At 44.6% G+C, this 25,773-nt stretch overlaps 1 protein-coding gene across 5 annotated transcripts in view; it reads left to right on the top strand.

Annotated features, from left to right (window-relative positions):
* The window catches only part of LOC149845609 (putative triglyceride lipase), a 269,765-nt gene that overhangs the window by 96,198 nt on the left and 147,794 nt on the right, over positions 1-25,773 (top strand). For all 5 annotated transcript variants that reach the window (XM_089995863.1, XM_089995861.1, XM_089995860.1 and 2 more), the window contains exons 8-12: positions 1,109-2,089; positions 2,323-2,385; positions 2,475-2,521; positions 8,328-8,373; positions 8,484-8,563. In XM_089995863.1, the coding sequence (XP_089851989.1) occupies positions 1,109-2,089; positions 2,323-2,385; positions 2,475-2,521; positions 8,328-8,373; positions 8,484-8,563 (1,217 nt within the window). The remainder of the gene's footprint in view (positions 1-1,108; positions 2,090-2,322; positions 2,386-2,474; positions 2,522-8,327; positions 8,374-8,483; positions 8,564-25,773) is intronic.

Raw genomic sequence — 25,773 nt, 5'->3', positions numbered from 1 at the left:
GAAATAGAAGTCTCTCTAAACTAAGACTCTTATATACATATATATCTATTATATATATATATATAATTTTACTTCCAAAGTTGATTCTCAGGAAGCAAGCTTAGAAGCTTTCAGTAACCATGGCTCAGACTCAAGCTGTTGAAAGGGTTGCATTACATGCAAAAATTATTAACTTTACAGAGAATATTACCTTAATTTAATATATTGCACTTTATCATTCTTTTTGAAGGTCACAAACTTATTCTTTCATTTACTTAACCTCATATAAAAATTCTTTATCAGCTTAATGTTTGTCTCATCACTCTCTGTTTGCATGTGTATGTGCACATTGTAATGAAATAGCAGAAGCGATAAAAACACTGCCATTAAGGGCTTACAAGATGGCAATCACAAAAGTGCACAAGCCAATGCCACTAAGGGCTAAACAAGATCACACTCAATGTCCACAAGCACAAGTCCACTAAGGGACAACACAAATAGCCAACAAAGGGCAAATACAAGAGTAAAAGATATAAGATCGTATTGAGAAAGTGCTCGAGTAAAAGCATAAAAGAATAAGGGGGATTACACCCCTATTTATACATGAGAAACGAGAGAAGAGAGACCATTGGGGGCTCCCAATAAAGTCGTTGGGAGCTCCCAACGACTATGGTCAAAAGGACCATAGAGCCCCTAATGGCTCCTCTAATTACAACAAATAGAAAAATAAAATAAAAAGAAAAATAACTGTTTTAATAAAGGGTTTTATTACAAAGGGAAATGACTAAAATGCCCCTATAGGGCATTTAACTATTACAAGATTAGTAACTATATATATGAATATATGTATGTATACATAGGTATATACATACATGTATACATATATTTTAACACACGTGTGCGCTTGTGTGTGTTTCACAAAGTTAATGGTAAACTTTTAACTTTGTAATTAACTTTGGTTTTGTTAGTCATCTACAAGTACAATTTGCCCAGGCAGGAACGGCTCAAGGAAACACAGTCTTGGCCTCCATGTTCATTTTATTTGTTCTTCTTGATTTTGTTTACTCATTTTTCATTCTACAAAGCGTTGAATGGATCACTGATTTCTTCTTGTGTTGAAATGAATCAGGTTGAATACAAAAGCTTTGAAGAAATAGATACTGAGAGGCAGCACTGGAGAATGCCTTTTGTCTCAGATCTTTTTAAGGTTAATGGTTTAGGTTCTGCTTTAAAGTTTGTTCATGGCTCTGAGAGTGTACAGACTCGGCAGTTTGTAGAATTCGCATTTGGAAAGTTAAAATCATTGACTGATGTTTACCTGAACGGTAGTTCATTATCTGAGTCAAATTTGAATGGCAAATTAGATCTAAACAGACAAAGTGGAGAGAGCTCTGTTTATAATTCTGAGGAAAAAGAAAATGATGATGGTGCTATCAAAAGAGGTGATCAAGGCAGAAAAGAACCTGACAACAAAGAAGATGATCAGCGGCAATCTTATGACTACTTCTGGAAGAACATTGCAGATGTAGTCAATCAAACTGTAGAGGGTGTCATTGTACAGAAGCTTGGTTTTCCTATTGCTGAGAAACTAAATTGGGATGGATTTGATATGATAAGTAGGATGGGTGTGTTATCCATGAGAAATGCAGATGAGGGGTATGTTGAATCTGGATTAGCATCTCCAGAAAGGGAAAAAGATGATATTGTTGGTGAACCATCATCCCTTGTTGAGGAGTCTCAATCTTCGCTCGGGGATATGAAGCAAGCTTCATGGCACATGTTGAGGCAAGCAGACAACATCCTTGGAGCATTGATGGTGCTTACTGCAGCTCAGGAGGAAAAGGAGTCCACACAAAAGATAGAGGCTGGTGGACCAATTTCAGGTACCACTTCCATGGATAATTGCCCCAATGATGATAATACAGAAGACAACATGGTGGTGTCATCTCTGGGTCAAAGTTGTGCAGAGGAAGCAAAGACACTATTCTCAACTGCAGAGAGTGCGATGGAGGCTTGGGCTATGCTTGCGACTTCACTTGGCTGTCCAAGTTTTATCAAATCTGAGTTTGAGAAGATCTGCTTCCTTGATAATCCATCAACTGATACACAGGCACTGTTTTTTCAGCAGATCTAGTTTCACTTGCTTTCAACATTAAAATCAGATTCATTTTGTCCCTTCAGTTTGTAAGATGCTTATGTAACAAACAATGGGTATCTTGTAAGTTGTAATGGTTATTTGCTATAACGATAATATAGGATACTGACAAATAAACCGTGGACATCTTGTAATACTTTTAATATGCTTCACTTTTATAATTCAGAAAACAAGTTCTTGTGTTTCAGGTGGCCATTTGGCGTGATTCTCTGCAGAAAAGGTTGGTAATTGCTTTCAGAGGAACTGAGCAAGTAAGATTTTTAGAAATTTTTTTTTGGGTTTTATACGCTTTTGGTGCATGCTAAGGATTTTCTTTCTCCTGATGTCTTCTCTTTATCAGTCAAAATGGAAGGACTTGCGAACCGATTTAATGCTAGTTCCTGCTGGGTAATTTCTTTTATTTCAAATAGTATTAGATGACTGGCTTTTTTTTTCTTTAAATTTTTTGTTTTGATTTCTACAAATGACATTGTAATTGTTGAACTAGTAGTGCTTTTGCTGTAATATCAAAAGCTTCATATCCTTGGAAGGCTTCTCTAGAAACCACTTTGGACACCAGGTACTAGTCAAACCTCATTGAGGTTGTTAGGGAACTGGATCTGGCACTGGTGTCACTTGATGTAAGCTGTGTGGTAGCAGTGAGAAGGCAGACTACTGGATGGATGAACCACCATCCTTGTGCTACTTGATGAGAGACAATTTTGGCAGCATGGATAGGTAGAAAAGGTTGTACAGGGGCTAGACATTTTTTCCTCCTGTTTCTTAGGTTAGCATGCTTGGATGAGTGTAGTCATTAGTTGCTGGACATTCATAATGATGGTGCCTAATTGTCTTTCATCCATTGCTCTTACTACTTGAGTTTTAGCTTCCTTTTCACTTCAATCATTGGATTATCTTTTGCACATATGTATTTTGTGTTGTGTTTAGGATTTTCAGCTTCTGTTCCATCTACGTAATGTAGTGCCTTACATTGCATTGCTTGTTAACCAGGAAGAGAGTCGTAAACTTTTAGTAATGTAGATCTGTATATTTGGTATTGTACTTCATGTATACCCAACCATATGCACCTTCCCCCTTTCTTCTGAAGTGTCATTTTATATACAGTTATTGGTAAGTTTTCAAATTATACATGAATTTAACATTTATTGGGCATTTTAAATCATGGATAGGATTCAACTTCAACTTGGAGTTGAAGCATAAATATTGGAATCGAGGGTGATGACATGTGAGTTTTCTTAGTTTAATAGGCAATAATGTCATCTAACATCTGTGTTCATGCACTGAAACTTTAACAAAGTATAGAGACTGAGGGAACAATGCCTTAACATGGATTCAACTAGAACTTCATTGATATTCTTTTTATGCACCTTGCAAACTCTGATATCAAGCTATAGTGCATATGAACATTTGATTAATAGAATTATTTCTTTGTTCCTTTCTGCTTTTGAGCTTTATATTCTCAACTTCCTGCAGATGCACAGTTTTTCTTTATAAATCAAAAACAACAAGCTCCTGTTCTGTTGCTTGTTTTTTAGTCTGTGGCATATTTCATGGCTAGCAAAGAGTATCATTGATTTGATCTTGAAATGTCTTTCTTCTTATCTCTAGGCTGGTTAATGCTTCTTGAGATATTCTCCTGGTTTCTTGTTCAATTCCAGAATAATCTTCTCAGCATTTCCCCTTTTTTGGGTGTCCTTTTTGATTGCTAGTAGTGGTATATATATATATATATATATATATATATATATTGTAACACCCAAAAATTTCAAACTTGGGAATGTTTCAGAAAACAAGCAAGCGACTATAAAAAATCTCTTTCCTTTTAGAGTTTGCTTATAAAATCAGCAGAAGACTATTGTTTTGTTAAATTCAGAAAGGCAAACTGACAACTTTGGGCACGTTAGCTAAAAGAACCAAAACTCACAATCCATGCTACTTGCAAAACACTTTCATTAAAAGAAGTTCTCAAATAGTACAAAATTTGAACATCCCAAGGAATATCTGTTACAAAACCCAAAAACGTCCAGGACGTGAGGTAAGAGCAAGGAGATGAAATCTTGAAGCCATCTTGTCATCGCGTCATCGCCCGTGGTGTACCTAATCATCACCTGTACCCATAGAATGAGTTAGTTTCACGAAAAACTAGTAGGTGCACAAGAGAGACTACAGAAAACTGGATTAAGTACATTTAATTCAGTATGCTAAGCAGTTTAAAGCAGATATGCAGTTAAACAGGTAAGCACTTCAAAATAGGTAAACAATTATGACGATTCATTTGATTGTTAGTTGTAACTACCACGCAACAAGCATGTCTCATGACCCATCAACCAGTGTTAACATACTTTATGTTTCAATATTACTGGCCTGCGGGTACGCGTAGACAAATTATAGAAACAATTGAGACTAGTTCGGTCGTCTGTTATTCTATGTATTTTCAATAACTCGAATAGCTAGTTGAGTCTGCTCCTTAGGGGACGACTTTAGCCGAGAGAGGATTCCCTAAAGGCAGGTACTTGGCAACGGATGCATCCAACTTCTGCAGAAGTCCATGAGATCTACCACCTAGGATAATGTCTAGTAGTCCCTTCCCCTAACTCCAATGGCTAGGGAGGCCGGATCTTTGCCCGTGGGGTGGTTGTTAACAACCTGTCCATTGGAGTTTTGTACCAATCCATCATCTTTCTTTGATAGAAACACAAGGGCAAATGAGTGCGTCAAGGGTAAATTAACTGACGACTCATTCCATATGCTCTGGTCTTTTGACCAAATGATCATCTTACCTGTGAAGGCGATCCTATTTTTACGTGTTTACAACATTATGCATTTAGCACTGTTTGGGGTCGCACGACCGTCTTATCCGATTATTGCAGTACTAGCGTGTAGTGCCCGACTACAAGTACTCTAGGATGAAAAGGGTATAGTTCCTCAATAGGAGCCTCAACAAAAGTGTTTCATAAAGATGTAATGTTTCTCAAACTTTACTTTTGACATTCTTTATCTTTTGAAACAGTCAACAGCTTGTGCCAACATTTGACATGCGATTTTCTAGAATCTCATCCGCTATCGTGCTATCTACATGCCTCACATGACTCGATACTGACCTCGATAGATGGGATATGGGTTTCTCAACAGAACCCCTGCTAAGAAGTTCGCTCAAGCCCCAATTCGAGGTTACCCGAGATATGTCGAATAGGCGAACAGAACCAGCCAATCACATTCTTTTAAATACTTTGATTTGGGCAGTCATTGATGCTTTTGCATAGCTCCCTAAAATCTCAAGTCTACTTTGTAGGACTGCTCACTCGAAAAGCCAGGATCCTTGCGAGGTATCCATCTCCTTATACGAGGATATATCGTTAAGCTCTCGACTCAACTCTTGTCGTAAGAGGGAGAGCGGTAAATGCCTTTGCATCCTCCACGAGGATGCTTTTATAACACATGCAATGAGCAAAAACCTGAGCGTCATCTGCAATGGCAAGACAGTGACAAAACATTTGCAAAAGCAGGAGCCTGGGCGCAAAGTGCGACGGCAAGGTAAAGACTGTGAGCAGGAGCCTGGGCGCAAAGCGCGACAGGAAAGTAAAGACTGATAGAAAGTAAAGGACAAGGATCGCGAAACCGCATCTTTGAGTTAAATGCGTACTCGTATAAATATATATATATATATATATATATATATATGCATATATATTTATTTAATTGCCCTTTTTAGTTAATTGAACTCAATTCAATTGTCCAAGTCCTCCGTGCAATCTTTCCTTACCTTTGGGAGTTGAAAGCTTGCTGGCGCCTGCAGGTGAAAACCATTGACGGGTCGCGGAGCGCAACCGAGATCCGTCGTACGAGCTGCAAAAGCGACAATCTTAGCAAGCTAACACCAAAAACAAAAGGTTGGGGGCAATGCCGCTGACCTAACGTGAAGGAAACAGAGGCAGGGGCATCGTGCCCTTGCGCACCTGCTATAAGCGCAAGAAGCAGGGGCAGGGACTGCGAGCCCCTGCTGACCTGCTGTCAACAAACTACGAGGAGGCACGGGGTTGCACCCCTGCCCTCAGAAAGCGAGGGCAGGGAGGGTTGCGCCCCTGCCTGACAAAGTAGAAGAGAGGGAGGGGGAAAGCATGACAGGGGCTGCCGGCCTCCTATCGGCTCTCCGAGGAAAAGGGGGGAAGAACGGAAGAGAAAGAAAAGAAAAGAAAAGAAAAGAAAAGGGGAATAGGAGGGTGCGTACCTGGGGGTCGCCGAAGGGAGCTTGCCGTAGGGGGTCGCCGGTGGCGGCTACTCGGCTGACGCGAGGGGAGTGGGAGAGGCGATCGGGGGAGAGAGCGAGAGCAGAGGGGAAGGATGTTTCGAGAAACCTCCCCCCTTTGCCTCGTTGTCTTTAAAAGACACGAGGGAGGCGGTGCCTCCATTGGGTCCGGGTCGGGTCCGGGTCCGGATCTGACCCGAATCCAAGTTTTTTATTTCGGGTTTTACATATATATATATATATATATATATATATATAGAGAGAGAGAGAGAGAGAGAGAGAGAGAGAGAGAGAGAGCACATGTGATCTTAAGTGTGAATCCTTGGATAATAGTTCTAAATCATGATTAAAAACATTAAACAATAAACTTATGCTGAAAATTGAAATGTATTGTACAACGATAAATTTTTAAAGAAAAAACATGAGTGAATAAAAACAAAAATCAATATCTTAAAAGAAGGGAAAAAATTAAATGTCATGTCCTTGACAGTGTTTGACACAGGTAGGGCTCATACAAGCTGAGCCTAGGCCGATTAAGCTCAGCTCACTTAAAAAATAGAATACTGGTGCTCCACTTGGGTCAAGCTCGAGTAAGTCTCACTGGGCTCGAGCCAACTGCTTTTATTAAAAATAAAATTGTCGTTCATTTTTTAGTTGGTGGGATCCAAACAAGCCACCTTTTGGGTAGAGAATGAATGCCCTATCTGTTAGGTAAGACTTATTTTTTGTCTTTCTATGCAACAGAACATATCCACATACCTGGATCACCCTATTATTTGAGATTAATCAAGCTTGCTTATTTGATCAAGCTTGGCTCATTTACATAGAAGAGCCTGGGCTTGGCACCCAGGCTCAGCTCATTTACACTCTTGGGTGAGCCCGGGCTGGCTTAAACTACCCGACCCATGCTTACCAGGCTCCTTGTACTGGCCTAGACAGGTTTGACTATGTTCATGAGCTGTCGTATCAGCATAGGAGACACATGATAATTGAAATGTCCACGTGATGTAGGCTATTGTTACTTGGGGTGGAAATGGGTTGGATCTGGTAGGACCTCCAAGCAACATCAGACAACTAGGGCGCATTGCAAATTTAGGTTGGTCAGATCTATCTCATTAGTTCTTTTTCTGATCTGGATGTGGATTTGGGCCACTATGTTCGAGTCAGATCTATGTAATATATGGATTAGATCCAAACCTTTTTCATTCTTTCTGCGTAAAAGCCTTTTTTTGGTGTTATCATTCTAAGATCCTAGATGGCTCCCAGTTCGCATTTGTCAATCCAGCTCAGAACTGGTTTGGAACCAGTCTCACAGTATCAAAGTTGGTTCTGGACTGGCCATTAGGATCCCACCTTTTTTCACCCCTATTGTCATTTGAGGTACTTGTGTAATTGCACTTTTTTCTTGTTTGCTTCATTTTCACATGCTAAGTGCCTATGAGTATACTTGTGTTTGGTCTGCATTTTCTTGCCAACTGGTATACCCGAATTGAACCTTTTTTTGGACAATCATTGACCCAATTTGATTGGATATTATGTGAAATATATGAATTTATTTTTAATCTATCGATGAGCATTATGCTTATCTATTGTTGCTATGGTTACTATAGTTTAATTTATTTACTGAAGTTGGATTTGGACTTCAGTCCAAATCCAACCTGTTTTCATTTCACCCTTATCATCAAACACGACATTTGTGTAACAGCATGATTTCTTGTTTGCTGCATCTCACATGGTAAGTTCCTGCGAGTTTATATATTTGATCTTCATTTTCTTGACAAATGATATACTGGACTCGAAACTTTCTTTTTAGACAATTATTTACTTGATTTGGTTGGAACTTATGTGAAAGCTAGTGATTCCTGAATTTATTTTTAATCTGTCAATGAATTATGTTTATCTATTGGTGCTATGGTCTCTGTGTTCTAATTTATTTTCTTTTAATAGATTAAACCCTGAGAGGATAGGAGGTGATTTCAAACAAGAAATTCAGGTGAAAGTTCATATTAATGTTTTATGCACAGGGAACCTATTGGTTGTTCTCCATTGCTGCATAAATTACACAGTTTATATATTTTATTATTTTCGATATGTTTTTCCCAGGTTCATTCTGGGTTTTTGAGTGCATATGACTCAGTCAGAAGCAGGATTCTTTCCTTGATCAAAACCTCCATAGGCTTTGTGTAAGTAGCCTTTCTTTTTTTCATGATTGCTTGTTTGAAATTTTCTCTTAGAATCTTAGTTTATAAATCGTTTAGCTTCATGCAATGGATGCAAATTGTGTGCTCTTCCTGCTTCAGTGGCTATAATCTGATTATTCCGTGTATTTATCCTTTTCAAGTTGATAACATTGAAGGCCATGTGGAATCTCCCTCTTTTTTTTCAGAACTTGTTCATCCTTGTTGGTGCTTCTTCTGTGTTCATTCATCAGCTCAGGAATTATCAGTTTTGGTTGGCTTCTAAAATGTTTTCTTCTTAATGTTGCACTAACATTATCCTTTAGTCTTACTTCACAACTTTTGGAATGCTCCTTATTGTAGTTCTAATATGGCGATGAAACAATTATCTGTCCCTAATCAATGTTGAGCAGTTGCATGTTGTGCTTGCTGGTTCTGGACTCTCCTCACCTTGAAATGCACTAAGCATGTACAAAACCCTTACTGTAGCTCTCACAATACAATTTCAGCAGTGCTCAGCTGTGGCCTCCTATTTGTTAAATTGTATATATATCTATACATATAATGTATATATAATATATATATATATATGTATTTATATGTATACATACCAATGTATGTAAATGTATTATATACACATATATGTATATATATGTATGTATTATATATGTATATATATTTATTTATATTTGTTGTAAATAATTTTCTTTTATTTTTTATTCTTTTCTTTTTATACATACCAATGTATGTAAATGTATTATATACACATGTGTATATATATATATATGTATGTATTATATATGTATATATATTTATTGTAAATAATTTTCTTTTCTTTTTTCTTTTTGTCTAGTTCATTTCGAACTAGTCAACACAATGTTGACTAGTTTGAATAGCTGTTGGAGCTAGTCCAACGGCTACAAATAGATCTATTGGACTAGCTCCTGTTAAAAATGAAAAAATATATATACAACATATATGTATACATACATATGTATACATATACATATTTGTATGTATATATATATATATATATATGTAAATAGTAACTAGGTTAGTACCTAACTAGGTTAGCTTTTAGTTTACCTTTTTATTTTTCTTTTTAGTTTCTCTCCCAATGTCCCTTTTTGGAGACTCTCCTTTGTGTATAAATAGGGGTTAGACCCCCTCTCATATGTATGCTTTTTGCATGGGTTGAGATATAAGGCACAAAATGTATGCCTATACTATTGAGTTAGGAACATATCGAAATAATGAATAGTGTATCTACCTGGAATGGATAGTGGGTGCGTGATCTATTGGGATTAGTCACACTTGGTGAAATAAAAATCATGTAATAAAGAGGTCCTAGTAACCCATTCAGATTTACGGTCTACCTTGGAGAGGGTAGATGATACAACCCCCTGAGTGACCCTGTTGTTAAAATGTTAGGTGAAAGTATTGCTGAATCACGACTCACTTGGTCTCTAGCCCTCGGGAGGTAGGAGACCCAGAACTACCAAATTTTGTCCTAGGTGGGTAGATTCCCACGACTACTGCAGTCAGTATAGGATACATCCTAGTTTGTACGATACTTATGCGAGGATTCTTTCCGGTCACTGACCGCCTACATTTGGTTTTTAATTTAGTTAGTATAAAGTTCACAAATTTTCTGGATTTTTCAGAAAAAAACAAGGGATTATTATCGGTATTTTTATGAGGGATTCATCGATATTTATTAATCAATGAACTTTTGGATGTTAAAAAGGGTTGGCGCTAAATCAAACGCGTTTTGGATCTGGACCGCGATAGGGGCTTCCCCTGTAAGTCTCTCTCGTTCTCTCTCATGTCCTCACTCTCCCTCTCTTTGTGATCGATAGGAGGTCGTCGCCCACCTGTCTCGCCCCTCTCTCCTCCACCCGAGCGGCACCCATCCAAGCTCCCTCTTCCTCTCTGTTGGGAACCAGGCGGAGGCCACTCGTAGAGGAGCCACCAGGGTGACCGCTCTCCACCGACGCGCAGAGGCCGCCGACAGCATCAGTCGGGTGCCTCCACCATCGTGATAACCCAACTGGGTGTCCTGCCACTGCTGTGAAGCCCACGTTGGGCCTCCCTTCCGATAGCTAGCATGGACGCACGACAGGAGAGGGCTGCACCCCTCCTCCCGTTTTCCTTATCCCCTTCGTTGTTTCCGGCTAGATGAGAGAGGAGGGAAAAATGCCCCTCCTCTGATTCTTCTCCTTCCTTGCTCCTGGCCAGACGAGAGAGGTGGGCAGGAAGCCCCTGCTTCCCTCCTGCGACTTCTTCTTCTTCAGTTTTCTTGGCAAGCCAGAGGGCGCCCGACTCTCTACTCCTTCCTCTCCTTCCTGTGTATGTGTGTGCTTCTGCGTGAGCCGACCAAAGGCCAGCCTTGTAACCCTGTATGCATATCATAAGTAGGTGAATATTCAGTGCATTCTTGATTTATGCCAATCAGTTAGGTGTCATTTTGAAAGTTTTCCAATCAAAATAGAATGAGAAGCTTGCTCATTAGCATTCTGACTTCCATAGGAAGCAGGCTACTTTGCAGAAGAAATCAACATTATCTGAAAAGATGGGTAATATGGTTAGAGTTTGAGGTTGTAAAGATGCTAGGGACAAGCATTAAACATATTGATCAGCAGCCAAACAGAATACTGAAAATATTTACGACTGTAAAATCCCATTTAAAAAAAAAAAAAAAAACTGTTTGGACCCGGGCCGGGTCGGGTCCGGACCCGACCCGGGCCCCTTATTTTAGGGTTTTGCGTAACCCGACGCAGGGTTCCGAGCGCCGCACTCCACCCCCCTTCTCCCCGTTCGTTCTGGGCTGGATAAGGAAACCCATCGAGGGTTTCCCCTTTCGGGTGCCCCCTGCGGCTTTAAGAGAAAGGATGGAGGGCGAGGGGGGGATCACGCCTCCCTCTTCTCTTCTCCTCCCTCTCGCAGCCCTCGCCCCCCTTCCACGCCGGTCTCCTCCCTGCTGCGCACGTCGCCGACGCCGGCCACCGCTCCCAGGTATGCCATCCTCCCTCTTCTCTTCTCCTCCCTCTTCTTTTCCTCACCCCCCCTCGCTGTCACCTCGCCGGGAGGCCGGCAGGCAGCGTACAGCCCTGCCGTGCCCTCCTGCCTCTCCGGTATTCACCAAAGGGCCGACAGGTGGCCTGCAAGGCTCCTGTCGTCCCTTCTTCCCTCTGGGGGTGCGCCGGAGTGCCGACAGGGGACCAATGGCCCCTGCGACACTCCCTCTCCTCGGTGGGTGATAGGGAACCGACGGGAGGTCGGGTGCCCTCCCTGTCACCCCCGTCCCAAGCCCTCACTCTCTCTGGCAGGGGTTAGTCCCCCTGCCACCCCCCGATCATCGGTAGGCAGGGGCAGTGCCCCTGCCGCTTCATGATTCCCGGCAGGCAGGGGCTAGCCCCGCTGCCTCTAAAGTTTTGGCGCGCAGGGGTAGTGCCCCTGCCGCCTTCCTGTTTCGGCTGGCAGGGGCAATGCCCCTGCCGCCTTCCTGTTTCGGCTGGCAGGGGCAATGCCCCTGCCACCCTTTGTCTTGATCGGCTGGCAGGGGCAATGCCTCTGTCACCCTTTGTCTTGATCGGCTGGCAGGGGCAATGCCCCTGTCACTCTTTGTCTTGCTCGGCTGGCAGGGGCAATGCCCCTGTCACTTTTTGTCTTGCTCGGCTGACAGGGGCAATGCCTCTGTCGCCCTTGTTTTTTTTCTCGGCTAACAGGGGCTATGCCCCTGTTGCCCTTAGTTTTGCTCGGCTAGCAGGGGCAATGCCCCTGTTGCCCTTAGTTTTGCTAGGCTGGCAAGGGCTCGTCCTCTGCCGCCTCTTGGCTTCTGGGAGGGCAGGGGATACTCCCCTGCTGCCCCTTGATTCTCGGCACGCAGGGGCTTGTTCCCCTGTCACCCCCCCCCGTCTCGAGCTTTCTCCCTCACTCTGTCGGCAGGGGCTAGCCCTGCCGTCTTTTGGCTGTCGGCAGGGGCTCAACCCCTGCCGCTTCTGGGTTGTCGGCAGGGGCTGCCCCCCCTGCCGCATCGATGCTACCGGCAAGGGGCTGGTTCCCTGCCGTCTCGTGCTGGCCTCACTGTCGCCTCGCTGTTTTCGACAGGGGCTCTGTTCCAGTCGCCCCACTGTTGTCGGCAGGCAGGGGTTCGCCCCCTGTCGCTTTCCTGATTTCAGCCAGTAGGGGCACACCCCTATTGCCTCTCTCTTTTCCTGTAGGCAGGTTTGTTTCTTTTACTTTCCGCATGATAATTAACGTAGCACTGTTGCAGACCTCGCATCGGACCCCTCGCTCTGGCTCCGCGGCCCGAGCCTCGTATCATCTACACGCGTAGACGCACGCAGCTGCAAGACACCCCGAGGTAGGGGAAAGTCGCACGAATAGTGTGTATGAACTAAATAAAATAAGACTTCTGAGATAGAATAATTATTTTTGCATATTTGCGTATCTGAAGAAGTATGTGTTGATCCATGTTTTACTCTGTGTGATTCTTTTGAAATTGCATAATGTAAATTCTTTGGGTAGACTCATTCTAGAAAAAAAATCAAGTAGTTTACTTGGCATGCCTGTTTACGTGTACAATTACTTAACTCATAATTGTCTATTATGCATGCTTGTTCCTTTGAAACTGCATACTTAAGATAGATTTTGTGAAGAGACTCAAAACCACTGCAATTGCCATTATAACCAAACCTTAAGGCAGGTACGGTATGAATTTTATGTAAGATCATGGAGGGTATTGAAGGGTGAAATCTATACTTTACTGATTTTGATATGGTAATATCGGCCTCCACAGGCCAATTGCTCAGAAAAAAACAAAACATGTCATGTAGGAAACAAAAGAATCATAAACCATTATGTTGCCCTCTCATCGTAGTTGTACCTCTAGGAAGGTACGATCGTACTTTTGGACAAGTACGTCCCATGTGGGTTACGATGGTGGGATGTTGAGGTTGTGGCAACCTCGATGAATGCTATTAGCAAAATGCTGAGATCACATAAAATGGTGACCATTTCGCCTTCACAGGCAAGATGCTCGAGTGGGTCTAATGGACCAGAGCATGTAGGATGGGACGGCGGTTAAGAAACCCCCGTCGTACCCATCCGATCTTCATGGTTCATCAAGGGAGAGGATGGATGGTACAAAGACTCCGATGGACAGGTTGTTAACAACCACCCCACGAGCAAAAGACTCGGTTTTCCCCAGTCATCGGAGTTAGGGGAATTGGGATTACCATAAATTATCCTAGGTGGTAACTCCCAGGCACTTCTGTAGAAGTTGGATGCATCCATGGGCCACGAATGCCTTTGGGGATTTACTCTCTTGGTCACTGACCGTCCCCTTAGGAGCGGACTCAGTCAGCCATCCGGGTTGATGAAAACACCTGACATAATAAACCCCCGGATTGGTCTCGGCTGTTTCTACGTTTCGCGTCTGTGCGTACCCATAGGCCAGTTAATATCAGAACTTAAATAATATATTCATGAATAGATATAGATGACTGAGACTTACACTGCTTCTCTTTGCACTTATTACATTTGCTAGAATAGACTACAACTGCTTTAATTGCTTAAATATCATAATTGCTTATCTCATGAATGTCCTGTTTTATTTTCATTCTACTTATCTGTTCGTGCACCTACTAGTTTGTTATGAAACTGACCCATTTCATGGGCAGGTGAGGAGTAGGACTTCACTGGCGGCCGATGGCGTGGTGCAACGTGGATCAAGATTCATTTTCTTTCTGCTGGCGGCTTGACTCTGGGATTTTTTTTTTAGATTTATTGAACTTTGGAATAAAAGACCCATTTTGTAATAAACTGCAGATTTTAATCGATTGCCTTATTTCTTAAATTCCTTTAAGATGTTGTACATGTGAATGATGGTTTTTCAGCTAACGTACCCAGGATTGTTGACTTGTGTCCCTTTCTAAATGTCTTCCGCTGTTGTTTTTAAATATTAAACTTTAAATCTTTGAAAGGTTTTTTCGATAAGGTTTTCGAAATCACAAGTCGAAATTTTGGGGCGTTACAACTTGGTATCAAAGCCAGGTTCAGAAAGAAGTGAATCTTGACTATTGAGCATCCCATCGCGCTGTAAGTAAATCTTTGATATTTCATAGCATGTTTAGACTAAATGATATTCTTGTTTTATTCGTAGTACCGTTGGATATATGGATCCAGTTACTGGTTCTAATGGTATTCGCGGTAGGAGCACGCGTAGTGTACGTGGTCGTTCCGTAAGGGGGAGGGGCGGACGTGAGATGTTCGGGGCTGGTTACTGGGCTAACCGCCCTCCTCTACCCATTTTTACGGATGAGCAAGGCTTCGCACTACCGATCGCCTACCAGATACCCTTGGCAGCAGCGTGGGCTGAAGTGCATGCTCGAGAAGGTGGTTTCGCGCCTTCACACATTCAGGTGCACCATCAGACACCACAGGAGTCATCGGGAGATTTTGTTCCCCCTGAGTTAACAGAGGAGTGTGGTTTCTGCGGAGAAACAGGCCACACCATGGATGCTTGCTTCCACAAGGCTGAGCATGACGACAAGATCGCAATTTCAACTGCCGGCGAGCAACCGCCACCTCCGGCAGACCCAGTGGGCGGTGTATCACCCACATACACACCTGCGACGGATTCTTCAGATTATAGTCTTGGCTCACCGGAGTATACTCCGGCGACGCCCCTTTACGGGCAGGAGCCCTTCTACGATGAGCCACTTCCCTTCACCCCTAAGCGCAGATTCAGGTGCACAGGCAATAGAAGGGAATATCTTAGGAAGTATTCTAGTCGTCCCTAGGGGGAGGTAGCACGCACCCAGTTTTGTTGGAGTCTGTGAACTCATTTATAACTGCGGAATATAACTTTTGCTTATGTACCAGCACAGCTGGATTCTAAATATTTGACTCTCGGAATAAAGATTTATGTTATTGCCTTTGTTTCTATACTTATGCCTACTGGTACGTCTTCAATATTTTTGACTTTAATCTGGGTTGTTTTTTAAGGATGGCGGGAAACTCAAGCCACATCATGGCCGATGAGTTGCGTGAACAGAGGGGATTCATGATGGATACCCTCAACTCCTTAGCTGAGGCGATTCGTAACCAGGGTCGCCCCCATCAGGATCCGGGTTCCCTTGCTGGGAATGCACCAACCGCCACATATGAAAAATTTCTGAAGCTGGACCCTCCTACTTTCTCTGGCAAGGTTGATCCTGACTTGGCGGAGAGTTGGGTTAAAGAGGTGGAACGGGTGTTCCAAGTGTTGTCCGTTCCTGATGATAAGAAGACAATGTTCGGGTCCTTTCGTTTGAAGGACGACGCTCGCGAATGGTGGGACACTACGCGGGAGGTGCAGTTTTCGGGTGCTGAGGTGATTCCGTGGGAGGCCTTCCGAAGGGTTTTTCTCGGAAACTATTTCCCTCCTCATGCGAGGGAAAAGAAGAAGGTGGAATTTCTGGAGCTGTGCCAGGGCAGCTTGAGTTTGAACGACTATATCGCCAAATTTCAACGGTTGGAGCGCTATTGTCCTCACCTATTCGAGGATGATCATGAGCGGGCCGGGAAGTTTATTCGCGGACTGAAGGAAGGACTCAGGCATAGGGTTCTCACCAGCATGCCCGCGACTTTTTCGGCGGCAGTAGCAGCAGCCACCCTACTGAATGAGGATTGGGAGCGTTCAAAAAGTGTGCAAGCCAAGAAGTCAACCGCGTCAGGTGGCGAGCAGAAGAAGACATTTTCCGGCGGCCCAGGGCAACGACCACCTTTTCCAGTGAAGACTGAAGCAGGGAAGAAACAGTTTCCTCCAGCAAAACGCTAGCGACAACAGGGCCCTCCACCACCCAGGCAACCGTCGAGTGATAACTGCCCCAGGTGCAAGACGCCTCATGTGGGACAATCTTGTCTGCGGGACACTGGCGGATGCCTGTACTGTGGCAAGATGGGCCATTTCATACGCGACTGCCGGAAGAAAGCAGCAGATGACCTCAAGCGAACCGGCAACGTATCTCAGCCTCCTCGACCACCTCATCAGCAACAACAGCGAGCACAACCAAGCAGTGGCAGAGAGCCGGGTCGAGTTTATGCAGCCACGGTCGATCAATTGACCAAAGGGGATCTCGTTCAAGGTACCATTCTTGTTGCTGATCAAGCAGCTTTTGCACTCTTTGATTGTGGTGCCACACATTCGTTTGTTTCAGAAAAATTCGTAAAACAATTGCATATAACGGTAAAAACGCTTGATAATGCATTAGACGTGTATAACCCCGTTGGGAAGAACACGGTTTGCACCACTTTCATACCTGAATTGGACGTAGTTGTGGCAGAGCGGCACTTGCCTGCTTGTGCTATCCTGCTGGAGATGACTGAATTTGACGTCATCCTAGGCATGGATTGGTTGCACAAGTATCATGCCAAGATCTTTTGCCGTGATGGCAAGATCGTTTTATCACCTCCAGGCTCTTCGAGAGTAGAATTCAGAATTCCCAGACCTGTTCGAGCAAGCCGGATGATCTTGGCACTTAAGGCACAGAACTTCTTGCGGAAGGGATGCACTGCCTTTTTGGTTAGTGTTATCCAGTCAGATCCAATACCCATTCCCATCAGTGAGCTTGATATTGTTCGCGATTACCCCGACGTTTTTCCTAAAGAGCTGTCGGGACTTCCACCGTCTCGTGAGGTAGAATTCAGTATTGAATTGCTACCAGGTACGACACCAATCTCCAAAGCACCCTACAGAATGGCGCCAGCTGAGCTTGAGGAGCTGAAGAAGCAGTTGCAGGAGTTGTTGGATCAAGGATTCATTCGCCCCAGCGTTTCTCCTTGGGGAGCTCCTGTGCTCTTCGTGAAGAAGAAGGACGGGACTTTGCGATTGTGCATCGACTATCGAATGCTCAACCAGGCCACAATAAAAAACAAGTACCCATTGCCGCGTATCGAAGACTTGTTCGATCAGTTGCAGAAGGCCAAGGTTTTCTCGAAAATCGATCTTCGGTCCGGATACCATCAACTCAGAATTAGGAATGAGGATATTCCTAAGACGGCCTTTCGGACGAGATACGGACATTACGAGTTCACAGTCATGCCGTTCGGACTGACCAATGCCCCCGCAGCTTTCATGGACTTGATGAATAGGGTGTTCAAGCCATTTTTGGACACCTTCGTGATCGTGTTCATCGACGACATCTTGGTGTACTCAGAAAGTCGAGAGCAACATCGAGAGCACCTAACAGTTGTGTTGGAGACCTTGCGAAAGGAACGTTTGTATGCCAAGTTCTCTAAATGTGAATTCTGGCTCGAGGAAGTCATGTTTTTGGGACACGTTATTTCTAAAGAAGGAGTGTCCGTGGACCCTGCAAAGGTGGAGGCTGTACTTGGTTGGCAGCAACCAAAGAACGCGCGTGATATCAGGAGTTTCCTTGGACTAGCGGGTTACTACAGAAGATTCATTCAGGATTTTTCTAAAATTGCGTTACCCCTGACAAAGTTACTGAAGAAAGAGACTAAATTCTTATGGGACGAGAAGTGCGAGGCGAGTTTTCAGTTGTTGAAGGAACGACTTACCAGTGCTCCTATTTTGACCTTACCTTCTGGTAAGGGCGGGTTCGTGATTTATACTGATGCCTCTGGGTCAGGCCTAGGGGCCGTGCTGATGCAGAATGGGAAGGTGATCGCTTACCCTTCTCGACAACTTAAAATTCACGAGAAGAACTACCCAACTCACGATTTAGAGTTAGCTGCGGTGGTGTTCGCACTAAAGATATGGAGGCATTACCTGTATGGAGAGCAATTTGAGGCGTTCACCGATCATAAGAGCCTTAAATACCTATTTTCGCAGAAAGAATTGAACATGAGACAACGACGTTGGCTTGAATTCCTCAAGGATTACGACTTCACCCTCTCCTACCACCCAGGAAAGGCGAACGTTGTGGCTGACGCTCTCAGCCGCAAAGCACCGGAAATCTCGATAAATGCTTTATTTGCTGGATGGAGGTTGGTCGAAGACCTAGCCTCATGGGAACCTTTCGCGGTCACTCAAGGTTTAATCGGCTTATCTCACCTTGTTGCTCAACCTGAGCTGCTTGCGAGGATCATCAATGGGCAGAAAACTGATGCACGCTACGAAAAGTTGAAGGCTCAAGCGATATTGGCAGATACACCTTTTCGTCTGAAGGAGGATGGAAGTATATGGTTGAGGGAGCGCCTTTGGGTTCCTGATGACCCGGTTCTTCGAAATGAAGTTCTTGCGGAAGCCCACAAGTCTAGGTACACAATTCACCCGGGTAGCACGAAGATGTTCAAGGACCTGCAACGCAGTTATTGGTGGAACGGTATGAAGCGAGACGTGGTTGAGTATGTCTCGAAGTGTTTAACGTGTCAGCAAATCAAGATCGAGCACCAGAGACCCGGTGGGGTCATGCAGCAGATAGAGATCCCTCTATGGAAGTGGGAAGATGTTACCATGGACTTTATAGTCGGTCTTCCGAGGACGCGGAGAAAGCATGACGCGATTTGGGTGATCGTCGATAGACTCACCAAGTCGGCTCACTTTCTACCTATCCGTCTCAATCAATCGTTAGATAGTCTCGCTGATCTCTATGTTAGAGAGATTGTGAGATTGCACGGTGTTCCAGTCTCGATTATCTCCGATCGTGATCCTAGATTCACTTCAAGGTTTTGGGGACAACTTCTGTTGGCGTTGGGCACAAAGTTAAAGTTTAGTACTGCGTTTCACCCTCAGACGGACGGGCAGTCGGAGCGTACGATTCAAACCTTGGAAGACATGCTTCGAGCCTGTATGATGGACTGGAAGGGAGAGTGGGATTCCCACATCAGTTTGGCGGAGTTCGCGTATAACAACAGCTATCATGCGAGCATCGGGATGGCCCCATACGAAGCTTTGTATGGGAGGCCATGTCGATCACCTGTTTACTGGGACGAGGTTGGCGAGCGAAAATTGGAGGCACCTATAGTCTTGCAACACTATACTCAACAAGTGCAGATGATTCGAGAACGACTCCGTACCGCTCAGAATCGGCAGAAAAGCTATGCAGATAAACGCCGACGAGAGCTTACCTTCGATATTGGTGAGATGGTTTTTGTTAAGGTATCTCCGACGAAGAGCGTATTTCGGTTCGGGAAAAAGGGAAAGCTGAGTCCTAGATACGTCGGACCGTTCGAAATCCTGGAGCGGATTGGAGAAGCAGCTTATCGCGTGGCGTTACCTCCGCAGTATGCTCAGATCCATAATGTTTTTCACGTATCCATGTTGAGGAAGTATGTTCACGATCCATCGCATATCATTCATTATGATGATGTGGACATTAGAGGGGACTTGACTTTCGAAGAAAGACCAGTGGAGATCATCGACCGTCGTGACCAAGTGCTTAGATCAAAGACCATTTCCTTTGTAAAGGTTCGGTGGCAACATCATGGGATTGACGAATGTACTTGGGAACCCGAGAACGATATCAGGGAAAAATATCCTGACCTGTATTTTGATTCTTCAAGGTAATAGATATTTCGCGGACGAAATTCTTTTAAGAGGGGTAGGATGTAAAATCCCATTTAAAAAAAAAAAAAAACTGTTTGGACCCGGGCCGGGCCGGGCCGGGTCGGGTTGGGTTCGGACCCGACCCGGGCCCCTTATTTTAGGGTTTTGCGTAACCCGACGCAGGGTCCCGAGCGCCGCACTCCCCCCCCCCTTCTCCCCGTTCGTTCTGGGCTGGATAAGGAAACCCATCGAGGGTTTCCCCTTTCGGGTGCCCCCTGCGGCTTTAAGAGAAAGGATGGAGGGCGAGGGGGGGATCACGCCTCCCTCTTCTCTTCTCCTCCCTCTCGCAGCCCTCGCCCCCCTTCCACGCCGGTCTCCTCCCTGCTGCGCACGTCGCCGACGCCGGCCACCGCTCCCAGGTATGCCATCCTCCCTCTTCTCTTCTCCTCCCTCTTCTTTTCCTCACCCCCCCTCGCTGTCACCTCGCCGGGAGGCCGGCAGGCAGCGTACAGCCCTGCCGTGCCCTCCTGCCTCTCCGGTATTCACCAAAGGGCCGACAGGTGGCCTGCAAGGCTCCTGTCGTCCCTTCTTCCCTCTGGGGGTGCGCCGGAGTGCCGACAGGGGACCAATGGCCCCTGCGACACTCCCTCTCCTCGGTGGGTGATAGGGAACCGACGGGAGGTCGGGTGCCCTCCCTGTCACCCCCGTCCCAAGCCCTCACTCTCTCTGGCAGGGGTTAGTCCCCCTGCCACCCCCCGATCATCGGTAGGCAGGGGCAGTGCCCCTGCCGCTTCATGATTCCCGGCAGGCAGGGGCTAGCCCCGCTGCCTCTAAAGTTTTGGCGCGCAGGGGTAGTGCCCCTGCCGCCTTCCTGTTTCGGCTGGCAGGGGCAATGCCCCTGCCACCCTTTGTCTTGATCGGCTGGCAGGGGCAATGCCTCTGTCACCCTTTGTCTTGATCGGCTGGCAGGGGCAATGCCCCTGTCACTCTTTGTCTTGCTCGGCTGGCAGGGGCAATGCCCCTGTCACTTTTTGTCTTGCTCGGCTGACAGGGGCAATGCCTCTGTCGCCCTTGTTTTTTTTCTCGGCTAACAGGGGCTATGCCCCTGTTGCCCTTAGTTTTGCTCGGCTAGCAGGGGCAATGCCCCTGTTGCCCTTAGTTTTGCTCGGCTAGCAGGGGCAATGCCCCTGTTGCCCTTAGTTTTGCTAGGCTGGCAGGGGCTCGTCCTCTGCCGCCTCTTGGCTTCTGGGAGGGCAGGGGATACTCCCCTGCTGCCCCTTGATTCTCGGCACGCAGGGGCTTGTTCCCCTGTCACCCCCCCCGTCTCGAGCTTTCTCCCTCACTCTGTCGGCAGGGGCTAGCCCTGCCGTCTTTTGGCTGTCGGCAGGGGCTCAACCCCTGCCGCTTCTGGGTTGTCGGCAGGGGCTGCCCCCCCTGCCGCATCGATGCTACCGGCAAGGGGCTGGTTCCCTGCCGTCTCGTGCTGGCCTCACTGTCGCCTCGCTGTTTTCGACAGGGGCTCTGTTCCAGTCGCCCCACTGTTGTCGGCAGGCAGGGGTTCGCCCCCTGTCGCTTTCCTGATTTCAGCCAGTAGGGGCACACCCCTATTGCCTCTCTCTTTTCCTGTAGGCAGGTTTGTTTCTTTTACTTTCCGCATGATAATTAACGTAGCACTGTTGCAGACCTCGCATCGGACCCCTCGCTCTGGCTCAGCGGCCCGAGCCTCGTATCATCTACACGCGTAGACGCACGCAGCTGCAAGACACCCCGAGGTAGGGGAAAGTCGCACGAATAGTGTGTATGAACTAAATAAAATAAGACTTCTGAGATAGAATAATTATTTTTGCATATTTGCGTATCTGAAGAAGTATGTGTTGATCCATGTTTTACTCTGTGTGATTCTTTTGAAATTGCATAATGTAAATTCTTTGGGTAGACTCATTCTAGAAAAAAAATCAAGTAGTTTACTTGGCATGCCTGTTTACGTGTACAATTACTTAACTCATAATTGTCTATTATGCATGCTTGTTCCTTTGAAACTGCATACTTAAGATAGATTTTGTGAAGAGACTCAAAACCACTGCAATTGCCATTATAACCAAACCTTAAGGCAGGTACGGTATGAATTTTATGTAAGATCATGGAGGGTATTGAAGGGTGAAATCTATACTTTACTGATTTTGATATGGTAATATCGGCCTCCACAGGCCAATTGTTCAGAAAAAAACAAAACATGTCATGTAGGAAACAAAAGAATCATAAACCATTATGTTGCCCTCTCATCGTAGTTGTACCTCTAGGAAGGTACGATCGTACTTTTGGACAAGTACGTCCCATGTGGGTTACGATGGTGGGATGTTGAGGTTGTGGCAACCTCGATGAATGCTATTAGCAAAATGCTAAGATCACATAAAATGGTGACCATTTCGCCTTCACAGGCAAGATGCTCGAGTGGGTCTAATGGACCAGAGCATGTAGGATGGGACGGCGGTTAAGAAACCCCCGTCGTACCCATCCGATCTTCACGGTTCATCAAGGGAGAGGATGGATGGTACAAAGACTCCGATGGACAGGTTGTTAACAACCACCCCACGAGCAAAAGACTCGGTTTTCCCCAGTCATCGGAGTTAGGGGAATTGGGATTACCATAAATTATCCTAGGTGGTAACTCCCAGGCACTTCTGTAGAAGTTGGATGCATCCATGGGCCACGAATGCCTTTGGGGATTTACTCTCTTGGTCACTGACCGTCCCCTTAGGAGCGGACTCAGTCAGCCATCCGAGTTGATGAAAACACCTGACATAATAAACCCCCGGATTGGTCTCGGCTGTTTCTACGTTTCGCGTCTGTGCGTACCCACAGGCCAGTTAATATCAGAACTTAAATAATATATTCATGAATAGATATAGATGACTGAGAGTTACACTGCTTCTCTTTGCACTTATTACATTTGCTAGAATAGACTACATTTCATGGGCAGGTGAGGAGTAGGACCTTACGGGCAGCCGATGGCGTGGTGCAACGTGGATCAAGATTCATCTTCTTTCTGCTGACGGCTTGACTCTGGGATTTTTTTTTTAGATTTATTGAACTTTGGAATAAAAGACCCATTTTGTAATAAACTGCAGATTTTAATCGATTGCCTTATTTCTTAAATTCCTTTAAGATGTTGTACATGTGAATGATGGTTTTTCAGCTAACGTACCCAGGATTGTTGACTTGTGTCACTTTCTAAATGTCTTCCGCTGTTGTTTTTAAATATTAAACTTTAAATCATTGAATGGTTTTTTCGATAAGGTTTTCGAAATCACAAGTCGAAATTTTGGGGCGTTATAACGACTGTTGAGCTTCATTGGCCTTTCTATATTATCATGAGTCATGATGATACTATTGGAGATGCTGATGGCAGATCAATTTCACGTTAAGATAAACAAGGCATCAGACTTTGCAGCCAGCATTTACTATTGTGTGTCATGAAACTTTTGTTCTTTGATGTTATTCTGATTGGACAAGGTCAGAGGTCACCATCACCAATCTTTGTCTATTCCACATGGGGAATTAACACATACACGATTACTTTCAAATTTGCTCAGATCTGTGCATACCTACATTCACAAGCATCAAGGCTCACTTACACATACTTACACAGCTATATATTTACGTATGATTCAAAAAACAAATAAAAACCACATGCATGTTCAGAAATATAACATGAACAAGCACTCAATAGGTTATTTTAACATGGGATAAATTCTGTTTTGGCATAAAAAGAAACATACAAAAAAATTTCTTTTTGAAAAAGTGAATAAAATAAAAAAATGACTCCATGGAAGAGGATCCTTAAATCCTCTTTCATAAATTTTAGGGTAGACATATAGATCTACCATTTTTCCATGGATTTCCATCTAAATCATGCATGGAAAACCCCTCTACACTCGATTTCTCACTTGAATCAAGAGAGGAGACCCGTACCTTATGTAATATCTACGAATTTTAAGGTTTTGGGTTAGGATCCGTTACCCGGATCCAAAAGGACGTAACAACCCGGATTGTTGGCTTTAGCTATTCAAATTTATTTGGAATTAATAAGATTTTTTTTTTCTAAAAAAAAAATGGGCTTGAGAACCGCATTTCGGATCCAAGATCCGTAAAGAATCCGTTTTGCGTGGGTGGTTTTATACATATTGGGCCTAGATCCGTTACCTCGATCCAAAAGAAATATATATGGGTATTAAAGGCATAAATGTAATAATAAAGTTTAATAAATAAATAATTAAAAAATATATTATAATAAAAGAATTAGTTATGTAGGATTGGATCCACGGTTGGACTCAAACGGATCCAACATTTTGGATCCACATCCTTTTTCTGACTTGGATCCACATTCAGAACCGGACCCGGATCCACTTTACTGTTGGATCCCGAGTCACGGGTTGCGGGGATTCAGAACCGGACCCGACCCTTACTGTATAAAGTGAAAAAAAAAGAAAGAAAGAAATGTAACGGTGCTACAGGGCTGCCCGATGAGAAAGTGCGTTAGGGTTCTCAGAACCCTAACGCAGGAAATAGCATTGGCTCAGGGGAGGGCTTTTGCGCAGCCACCGAAAAGGGATACTCCTTCCTTTTTGGTGGTCGCCCCCTTCAAAAAGGGGCCTCCGAACCCCTGTTCCTCTCATCCCTCATCTCTCTCTCTCTCTCTCGTCTCCCTCTGCACAAGCCATCGGCGATGCCCTGGAGTTCGCTGGAGCCTCGACGCCGTGGTCGACCATCGTGGTTGGCCCTCCTCAGCCTCTCTCGACGACACCCTCGCTACGTGTGACTGGGTCGACGCCGCCGGCCCTGCCGAGCCTTTCTCTCCCTCTCGATCTTCACCTCCTCTCGTTGTAGCAACAACCATCTCGCCGGAAAAAGGTAGGTTTTCCTGTTTTTTTTCTTTGGGTATTATGTGGGTTAAGCATGGAGTGCGGGTACAGTGAATAGGGATTTAAGGGTGCTGCAAATCCCCAAATCATGGGAAAGGTTTTAATGGCTGTCGTAAACCCCAAATCGGCAGATTTAGGGATTTCGGCTGCTATGGAACCCAATTTGAGGAAAGTATGTCGTTTTTACCCTATGTGTTTACCCAAACCTCATTCTGAGTTGGGACCGGATAGTGGTTTCATTCATTTTACCCCGGTGTGTTTTATTTTGTATGTCATTTCCTTTTCGTTCATGATGTTAAGTGAATAATGATATGTGTATATACATTCTAATGCAGCCTGCGTCAGTCTGTGTGTTGAAATTTATGTTCTGAAACCTGTTAATCTAGGTTCAACGAGTGTAATAATCAACAAGTCACTCGTTCAGAGGGTTCCTATTTGGGAATATATGTTAAACCCCCTTAAACGAGTCCTGACTCGCATATGTGTAACTCGTTGAAATGAGGCAGAATGGACTGTGGTGGGAAATTATCGAGCTTGGGTTGGGGTCTTGATCCTCGGTTGTACTATCCATCTTCGTTTCTGTTTTGTTAATTCCTGCTAGGACTGACCCTTAATTTACTTTTATGAGCCAACCTTCGTCACCCTGTGGAACTCGGGCTTGAGCTCTTGATTTCCACTTATAACTACAGATCGCATTAACTTTCTGTTTCTCAGCCCCTTGCGAGGATCAGTAGCATATACTGCTACTATTATCATGTTTTGGCCTTCATCTGCATGTATAAATGCCTTTGCCTATG

This window comes from Nuphar pumila, chromosome 2, assembly GCF_984573655.1.
Source record: "Nuphar pumila chromosome 2, dmNupPumi1.hap1.1, whole genome shotgun sequence".
Taxonomy (NCBI): Eukaryota; Viridiplantae; Streptophyta; class Magnoliopsida; order Nymphaeales; family Nymphaeaceae; genus Nuphar; species Nuphar pumila.
This window is presented reverse-complemented; position numbering and strand designations above follow the sequence as displayed.